Genomic DNA, 10129 nt, shown 5'->3' on the forward strand with positions numbered 1-10129 from the left:
ACAGATGGAAAGAAGGAAAGAGATAGACTGGCAGGCAGGTATAAATGGAAATGAACATGTATGTGCATATATTCCCCAGCTCACATACTAAAAGGGCATTGGAATAGTGATACCCCAGCAACGATGACCACTCCAGCACCCAGATCTTGGTTTCTCCATTAAAAAGATCCAGGGCTCCTCAGAGATTTGGCTGATTCCAGGACTGGAACACAAAAAGTAGAAATGAGCCTAGAAGATCTTGTGCCAAAAAGTGAGGAAGTTCTCAGAGAATGATGGGGACACATCCAAGAAAAAAAATAAATAAATAAAAACAGAAAAAACCATAGAAGTCAGCATGAAGGGACTGAAACAGTCCCGGGACAATTTGAACATCAAAACAGATGATAGAAATACATTCTACTCCATTCAGTAACATAGGAATCCCTGAGTCCCTACTGAGTTTAAAATAATTGATAAAAGTCTGATGAGGAATGGGATTTTCACAAGTCCCAACAAGGTACTTATTAATTTAAAAGGGGAAAAGAGTAACTTTACAGCAAAGAAACCTGGCAGACACCACCTTCACCAAGGAATCAAAGATAACATCACAGGAATAGGACAAATTAGAATTATGCTCTACCTGCTAAGATGCAACAGAAACACAGCATCCCTTCTACGTCACTCCAGTCAAACATGCATGTCCCATATCTAATCTTGGGGACGCGTCAAACAAATCCAAATTAAAAGAAATTCCACAAAAGAACTGGCGCATAACCTTCAAGAGGATCAAGGTCATGAAAGTCAGGGAAAGACTGACGAACTGTCTGTGATACAACAACTAAACACAATACGTGATTCAGAAGTGGATCCTCCTGCTATAAAGGACCTCTGGCCAAAGTTGAATGGGGTCTGAGGATTAGACTGTCTAAATGTCAGTGTTAATTTCTTGATTTTGAGGGTTATCTTGTAGTTAATGAAGGAGAATGTCCTTGTTTGTAGGAAACACATGTGAAAATAGCTGGGGTTGATGTGCATCGTGTCATCATCATACTCTCACATGATTCAGGGAAGAACAACTCCTTGTACTCTGCCACTTTTCGGTTAATTAAATAAAATAATTATGACAATTCAGAATTAGTAGATGCCATTCTTTTTCTGCTCTTTTAGAATATCTTCATCTGTGCAAGTTAAAGAATAAAAAGACCTTTTCCAGCCATAGGCATCAATGTATTGATATAAGTCCCTATTCAAAAATATTAAAATATCAGTACCTCCTAGGCTGTCAAGATCCTCAAGAATCCTGCCAAACCTGTAAAATAAAGAAAACTGTAATGAAATGAAAATCATGATGATCACCCTTTAAAAAAAATAATACATCATGAGGTGATAAATATCTACTAAAATTTATTATGGTGATGGTTGTACAATTCTCTGAATATATTAAAAATCAGAGAATCACACATTTTAGATAAGTGAACGGATCTCAAAGTTATAACAAAGAAAGGAAATAAAAACAAATGGCACAAGCAAAAATAGCGCTGTGTTACCTTACGGTGTTTTGAACAGTCAAATATTTCTCTCGTAATTCAGGCTGACTGCCCAAAGGCAAGAAAACTTCAATGTAACTGTCTTTCATGGTCCTAGGAGGCAGTCCTTTTTGTGACTTAGCCAGGAAACTATGAAGTAGTTTTCTTTCCTCCATTGCTTTCACATGGTCTCTGAGAAGAAAGGATACAAGCTTCATGAAACACAGGAACCTGCTCTCCCACAACTTCAGTGCTATACAGGCCAGTCAGACACCATGAAAGGAGGAAAGAGCAGGTCTGGACCTACCTCATCTCCTTTTCCTTCCCTCCCTTCCCACCTGCCACTTGGTGAAATTAAAAATGTCTTTTGAAATTTCTCAGCCTAGTAGATAAGCAAAATACACTTATAAGTGATACAGATATATCCAAATGAACGATACATTCACCCTCATCAAAAAGTGTATTGAAAGAATAGAATCTTGGAAATCAAACTAAAAATACAGAAATGGACATAATAAAAATATATATTTTTTAATATATATGTAAATGCACTAAAGAACAACATGGCCACTGAACTCCACATTCCCATTTCTCACCTGGACAAGTCTCGTTTTTTCTGTGCCCCAGCTCTCTCTCTCTCTCTCTGCCTTCAATTTCAGTAAAGAGAGACAGAGGAGGAAAAATGGAGTATATCCAAAAGAAGTTTGGAAGGCACACCAAAAGGTAAAGAGGAAGATAATATGAAAAGGAGACAGAAAGGGAAGAAAAAGAAGAGACGATTAAGGTGGAAGAGGAGAGAGACACAAGGGGATAGGGAACTAAAATATTCACAGTATCATTCATTAAGCTGTCTTTCTAAGCTTGCTTATGAAGTATAACTGCCAGAAAGGTGAAGCCTACAAATGGAACCAGGTAAATCCAGAATATGGAACATTCAACAAGACAAATGGCTTGGCCTCTTTAAAGTTAAACTCATAGGGATAAAAAAGGAGGCAGGGGTAATTATTCTACACTAGGGGAGACAAGAGAGTCATAAGCATGCAATTGTTTACTGGATCTTGATTTTTATTAAAAGTTATAAAAAAATATGTGGGGAACAATGGAGGAATGCTGAATATGGATGAATAACATACTATTAGGGAATGACTGTCAATTTCACCACATGAGAGAACATCTTACTTATTGGAGATTTATAACTGCTTGTTACATAGGAAAATATATTTATTTATTAGAGATGTACTGGAACATAACTGGAGCTGAAGTGTCATGAACCTATATAGCCAGTATATGTAAGTGAAAGTGAAAGTGAAGTCGCTCAGTCGTGATCGACTCTTTGCGACCCCATGGACTGTAGCCTATCAGGCTCCTCCGTCCATGGGATTTTCCAGGCAAGAGTGCTGGAGTGGATTGCCATTTCCTTCTCCAGGGGATCCTCCCGACCCAGGGATCAAACCCAGGTCTCCCACATTGCAGATGCTTTACCATCTGAGCCACCAGGGACTTGTATATGTAAATTGGCAAATTTGGAAAAATGTTCCTAAGTACCCAATTCAGATGGTGGGAACAAAAGGTATTCATTTTTTCCACTTTTAAGTAAATTGAAATTTTTCATACAATGAGATAAAAAGAAGTCATCAGGTAATTTTTATACCAACAATAGATTATTATTACTGTGCTTTCTGTTTATCTCATTTTAGCCTCAAAATTCTGTTCACCAAGAGGGATACTACCCTATTTTACAATAAGGAAATACTGAGAGATAAAGATTGTATGGAAGACCTGGTTAATTATGAACTCATAAGAAGCAATAAAGGAGTCATGCTTCATGAAACAGATGAACCAGGAAACTTGGGTTCAAGTTCCAAACCCCAGTACTCGATCGTTCAATGTCTGAGTTTCAGTCTCATCAAATGCAAAAAATGAACAGAAACATACGTCATAGGCATGTCCTAAGTTTCACTGACAATCAGTCAGGTAATATACCTGAATGCACTTTGAAAAATGTAGAGTACATATAAATTACATGATTTTACGACAACAAAGCATCAACTGATGAGTATGCTGGAATGTTGATCTTCTCCCCCAGGTGAAAAAACCTCTCAATCCATTTCTTAACAATGGGTTTCCCCCATTCCTACAATGGGAGCATCAACTGAGCCTAAATAAGCCTGGCATACCACTCCAGGGATAGAAGAACGAATGAACAGAGTGCATACCTCCAGTTTGTGGATGCTCCTACTATCTCCCGCAACTTATCTCGAACTGAAACAAAAATAAAGAGTCATTCCATGAAACTAAGAATGTGAGAACTGGATTATGGTAATGAGCTCCAGAACTCCAAAAAGTGAGTCATGCATTCAAAATCTTCAAAGAGCTATGAATTTCCATTTAATGCCATAAACAAACAGCTCAGGGAAGGGATCAGGCCTCTGCGTCCCCAAAACTTGAAACAATTACTGTTTCCTTAGTGCTGCTGCTAAGTCACTTCAGTCGTGTTCGACTCTGTGCGACCCTATGGACAGCAGCCCACCAGGCTCCTCTGTCCACGGGATTCTCTAGGCAAGAATACTGGAGTGGGTTGCCATTTCCTTCTCCTTTAGTGCAGAAAAGAATATCCTGTGTCAATCACTGGGATTTTTTGGGCTGGCCAAAAAGTTTGGGTTTTGCATAAAATGATACAGAAAAAAACAAACTTTTTTCCTTATAAATAAGCAGAAAAGGGTAACTCCAATTATTCATCAGATGAGGCTGTGTATCAGCTTCAGTTGGAGTCCCTTTATGATGAAGATATTATGAACAGAATCCCAGCCTATCTTCTTATAGGCAGTAGGACTTTTATCAAAATTTGAGTCTCACTCTAATCGATTTCTCATACATTTATATTACCCTAAATGTTAGAAAAATTGAGGCAAGGAAAATGAAGCAATAAAGGAAAGGCAAAGAAAGCAATTTAAGTTTAGTTAATGCCCATTGCCCCAAATTGCAAGAATAAATTATTGCAAAAAAAATTTAAGCACTTAAAAAAAAGAGTTGATACCAATTATCACACACACATCGTGATTCACATGTATAGGTGAATATGCTATATGGATAAAGGGGAAATAAATTAAGATTAAACAGTAGTTAGTCAACATTAAAAAACAAATCTATAGGATTTTAAATAATGTTTTGAGTTCATGCATTGTTATCTAGCATTTTAAATATACATTCCGGTTACAGAAAATTACCTACAGCAATCCTTGTTCCTTCAAAAACTAAGTGATCAAAACCAAATATGGTTAGATGAACATGCATTTTACTTTTCATGAAAAAGTGGTTGATTTTTCTATCAAACAACTGTTATAGCAAATTTCTTGGTGGTCCAGTGGTTAGAACTTTGTACTTTCATTGCTGGGGCCTGAGTTCAATCTCTGGTCAGGCGACTAAGATCCCGCAAGCCACACAGTGTGGCCAAAAAAACCCAACTGTTATATACCATAAATTAGGTCCAAACTCTAATTACAATTAAACCATAGAGTACTGTGCCAAAAATATCCATGAGTAAATTAGTCTTATTTCTGACTTTTTTTTCCTCCCAAGTCCTTTAAATAAAAGAATGGACAGAAAGTATCCCAAATAGTATACAGATTACTGATGCTCAGTGATAAAAAATGATTATTATTAGTTTATAATGAGTTTAAGAAGAGAGGCAGCTGCTGAGGGCCAAGAAAACAAAGCAAATTTTAAATTTTGTATATATATATATATACACATATATATATTTGGATCCTTTAAAGAAGCCATAATTTTCATTATAATGAATATTCCTACACTGACACAGACATCCATAGTTTGCATATCGTATTAGTAACTGAAACTAACTTCGATTAACCATAGATTAATAGGATACCTCTAACAAAACTACAGACTAGGAGTCTTTAGTTGGTACAACGGAAGGGCCTGTCTCTTGCTCATGAATTACATCTTTTTTCCATGCCTTCACAGTACCTACACAGAGGATGTAAAAATCATTTAACTAAAAGCTCAGTCCCTAAGGCTTGCAGGAACCAAAGGTCAAGTTCTGAATGTGATTTCTATCCAAAGCTATCCTGGTCATTTTATAAATGAGAATCTTATGAAAAAGCAACCTTTACTATGCATCATTTGCCCTAACTGTCTATCTACATGCCTCTCAAATAAAACAGGGTTTTGTTTTTTTTTCCCCTATATGGGCCTAAAAGGTAAGTACTCATGCTTGCCTTCACGGATGTGGAAGACATTCTCCGGGTTCTGAGATTCTTGAGTCAGTCCTCTGCTGGGAGCAAGCAGCCCCTTGCTCAGGGTACAAAGCCTATAAAACAAGAAGAAACACACTTAGAGAAGGTTCCATGGCTTCTTTCCTCACAATCCCAAAGACCTGTGCCTCCTCTGGAGCACTTTGCCATTGCACACTCTTAGTAAATACTGTCTTTACAGTGTCTGCACTAGTTTCTCAAGTGTATGCATATTTGCTTATGAGGCTACACCATAAACCATCTCTCCAGTGAGAGTAATAAAATTAGGTTAACAATCTACAAAATAAATAAATAAAAGATATCAACCAGGTTTCATGGTTCTAACTTATTACCTTCAGAAGCCCAGAATCTATCCGGTAAACAGCTGAGTAAACGAAGAATATTTATTTTGTTATTGTCATACCATACTTCCTCAATAAATAAACTAAACCCAATTAAAAGTCAATCAGCTTTGAAAACAGAATGAACCCTTTCCAGGGTTACTCAAAGAGAGTATTTAATGTACTTAGGCAGAAATTTCCTACTCCCCAATGGAATAAAATCCAAGGTATTCACCCAAATATGCTTAACCTGTTCCCCCAAAACAAGCTGTTTAACTTGATTTTGGCTAGTACATAAGTTTTGACTCCTAACCACACACTCTGCTATCAAGGATAACACACACATAGTATCAGGGACTGACAGACTGATCTGTTGAGAGCCCAGTGGACTAAGGCAAGGCACTGAAAACGTCAAGAACCCCAGATATTGCTATTAATTCCAGCTCAAGTGACTAGTAAATTCTTACTACCTAATGGCACCCCACTCCAGTACTCTTGCCTGGAAAATCCCAGGGACGGAGGAGCCTGGTGGGCTGCCGTCTATGGGGTCGCACAGAGTCGGACATGACTGAAGTGACTTAGCAGCAGCAACGCCAGGTTCAGTAATAACTAACTTATTTTCTTTAGAGTCCAAATTTACTATAGATTTCTCTTCTGAATTACAGCATTCACAAAGGGTCTCTGACTAAAAATATCTGGTAAAATCTCCATGTAGTTTTCAGTCATGTGCTACTAGAACAAATCCTGGTCCTTTCACCAAGTCAACTACTCTAACTGCAAAGAATACAGAAAGGAGCACATGCTCAGTGGCTAAATTAACTCCTTAGCCAGCCAGACATCACACTGTCTCTGATATGCTCCCTGCTCATCCACTAAGACCAGAATGCTTCCTAAAGGGTTCAGGTTTTGGTTTTGTGTTTATTCTCCAATTACACAGCTAACAAGACTCTATCTTACACAGTTTTGGTTTATCTTTTCCCAATAAATTTTCCATTTCTGTATTTTTATATGTGGATTAATATTTCAATCTTCTTATTCTTGACCTTCTAATTTGCGTTTTCTCAGAATATGAGCTGAACTTTTTCACTATTTCACTTTCTGTATACTCTGTAGGTTCAAATCCCTCACTGAAGGAAATAGAGCATGTGGTCTCAGAAACTACTATTCTGCAACTGAATATATTGGGTTTTAAAAAGCACACTGGAAAAAGCTAAAAATCTTCCATTGCCACTATTAGCTGGAAGAGCAAAAAAGCATGCCCTCAATACATTAACTGGGAATAATAATAGATGGAGTAGATGATCACAATATAAGAAACGAGATCTGACTCTGAGTGGGTAAATACTTCAAATACTAATCACGAACTAACAGGAGCTATACAACTCATCTCACATATTTGGGTAAATACACATTTATACAAGCATTCTGTCTTGTTCCTTAAGAAGCAGCATTTTCTGCAGACTGAGGAAAACTATCTCATTCTGCCTGAGTGAAGAGCAGTGTAGTATACAGAGGTTAAGACCCTGACCATGCTGCTTGTTAGCTGAGTGACCCTGAGCAAGTTACCTAACCTCTCTGAGCTTTAGTTTCCTCATATGTAAAATAGAGAAGTTAACACACGTTAACCTGGGAGGAGCATGCCTACTACATTGACAAGTCCTCAAAAAAACATGAGCTATTCCAGAAAGGCATGCTTCTTCAGAGTCTCCCCTAAAGGTCAAAAATGACCAGAAGTTTGGGAATAAGCCAGGCACTATAATGGACCATCTCTGAATAGAGTATCAAATGGAGATAGTAAAGAAAGGAGTTGATAAATACAGAGAAACACTTGGGTCAATTTATTTGGAAAACTGTGGTCCTGGTCCTGCAACCCTGCTCTTTGCACACTGCCATAAAAAATGTGGAAATACATCCCTGTAGCACAACGAAGGCCTAATGTGAATGCTCTTTCTAAAAATCATTGATTATACTAATCGTGTATCAGTATAACAAATTTCTATTCTCCAGTGAATATTCAGTGTATTGTAACTTTTCACTACAATTTCATGTTGTCCCTACTGATAATCTGATGAAACCTGTGGCCCCTCATGCCTAGTAGCTGGGGTGGGGGATATATTTTATTGATATACACAATGATATATATTATTTCAGATGGTTCACAGACCACTCCCTTTTGACACCCCCATGGGCCCCTAGACTTAAAATACTGTGATTCAGATCAACCTCCTTGTCCAAGTGGCCCAATCAAAGCCACTCCCCCACCTGGCCTTAAGGGTCTTGCTGTTCAGTAAAAGTAAAATTCAATCAGCACCAAGGGACCTAGTCACACAGTTCTGAGGTCCTGAGAGGCCGGAAGGTACCCTGCAATCTCTACCCACATTACAACACACTCAAGTCAGAGTCCAAGTCTGTCAAGCACTTAACCATAAACATGCTCTGCAAAGAAGCATAGAGGGTGATAAAAGTAATATGCACTCCTAAACTCTAGCCTTCTGACAAAAGGCTAACTCCACACTACACCCCAGACGAGCAAAGAAAAAGGAATGTCAGGAACACCCAACTTCCTCACTTCAAGTGTCGCTTCACTTTTATCATCAAACTACGGCCAGAAGACGCGCAGGCGGGAGGTGCAGTGCAGAAGCTGGCGGGGTCACGGTACGTTAGTGTCTTTCCCTACCCGACCCTATTTTCTGCCCATAAGCCCCCGGCATTAGTTCCGCCTGCTGCGGCCCGCTCCTTCCGCCCGGGCCCGCTAGCAGCGCCGAGGCAGGGAGTGGGCGCCCCTGGGTCCGCGCCCCACCAGGCGCCCGGCTACCTACCGCAGCGCTGCTCGCCTCATCGCGCTTGGCCGCCGCTGCACGCGTGACCACAGAGCCGGGCCTCACGCACCGGTCGGTGGAGAGAAGTCGAAGCAATGTAAAGCGCGAAGACGAAGAGAGCGCTCGGGCGCCAGATCCGACCTCACCCAGACCGCACCCTTGTACCACGGCCGCGGAATGGGGCTGGGGGCGGGGCTACGCAGTCCGGGAGCGGAGTCTCGCGGTCCAAGGGCGGGGCCTCGTTGCCCAGGGGCGGGCCCACGCTGAGCCTGCAGCCCCACTCATTGGCGAGAAGCTGTAATCCGTCTCCCCCCAGGTTCCCGCTCAATCAGCAGCAGCGGGAGTGTTGCTAACTACGACACTGGCCTATCACAAGTACTGTGGATAAAATGCACCCGGCGGCACCGGAGTGTGACGCAGAGGCTAGGTTCAGCCGCATCCTTGGAGCTTGTCTCCGTTATCCCACTCAGGGCCCCACCCTCTGGAGATGCTGATTTAGTCAGAGGTAGAGTTGGACACGACTTGGCGACTGTACAACATCATCATCATCCTGGTGCAGTATGTCTAAAGGCGACCCAGGTCATGCTAACGTTAGCAAAGGTTGAGAACTCTGCCCTCCGGGGGAAAAAATTGTTCCTTTTCTAATCTCGGTCTGCCCCCTAGCGTTTGGCAGTGGGCGATCTTGGCCCGCCCAGAGAGATTCAAGGCCAGAAAGTTAAGACGATGTTACCCTAGGCTGTGATTCTCCAGTTCAATCAACGAATTCTTATACAGCTGTTTGCAGTGTGCAGGACTCTGTAGATTGTGAAGATGCAGCAAAATAGACAAAACTCCCTGCCCTTTGGAGGCTTACCTTATAATCATCAAGCAAGTTAGCAAACTGCATCGTTTCAAATGTGATAAAGAGGTCAAAGGAAGAAAGAAAAGAAGGAAATAAGAGGGATCTTTCCAAAATATACGCACGTCTTTCTTTGTCCTTGAAGATGGTAATTTCCTGTAAGGCAGGGTAGATATTGTATGCTTTTTCTGATACCCCATGCTTACTAAAAATTAGTCAGTTTTAATTAAGCTGGCTCTTTTTTAAAAATCAGTTTATGAATTACAGATGGCCCATGGTCTTTGGCTTCCTCTTTCCTCTCCACCTAACTTTCCCTGCTTTTATCAGTCCCACATCCAGATGATGGTTAACTCCTGAAATACCACTCTCCTTT

At 40.3% G+C, this 10129-nt stretch overlaps 1 protein-coding gene across 1 annotated transcript in view; it reads right to left on the reverse strand.

The window, feature by feature from the left end:
• The window catches only part of ACOT9 (acyl-CoA thioesterase 9), a 29208-nt gene extending 20111 nt beyond the window's left edge, over positions 1-9097 (reverse strand). The window contains exons 1-5 of the mRNA XM_086389332.1: positions 8919-9097; positions 5744-5835; positions 3722-3767; positions 1527-1697; positions 1251-1288 (exon numbers count right to left, since the gene is read on the reverse strand). Coding sequence (XP_086245458.1) covers positions 1251-1288; positions 1527-1697; positions 3722-3767; positions 5744-5835; positions 8919-8938 — 367 coding nt within the window. The 5' untranslated portion in view covers positions 8939-9097. The remainder of the gene's footprint in view (positions 1-1250; positions 1289-1526; positions 1698-3721; positions 3768-5743; positions 5836-8918) is intronic.
• Between the last annotated feature and the right edge of the window lie 1032 nt (positions 9098-10129).

Source organism: Bos grunniens, chromosome X (genome assembly GCF_055505025.1).
Source record: "Bos grunniens cultivar Pamir isolate PY7600 chromosome X, Bosgru_T2T1.0, whole genome shotgun sequence".
Classification (NCBI taxonomy): Eukaryota; Metazoa; Chordata; class Mammalia; order Artiodactyla; family Bovidae; genus Bos; species Bos grunniens.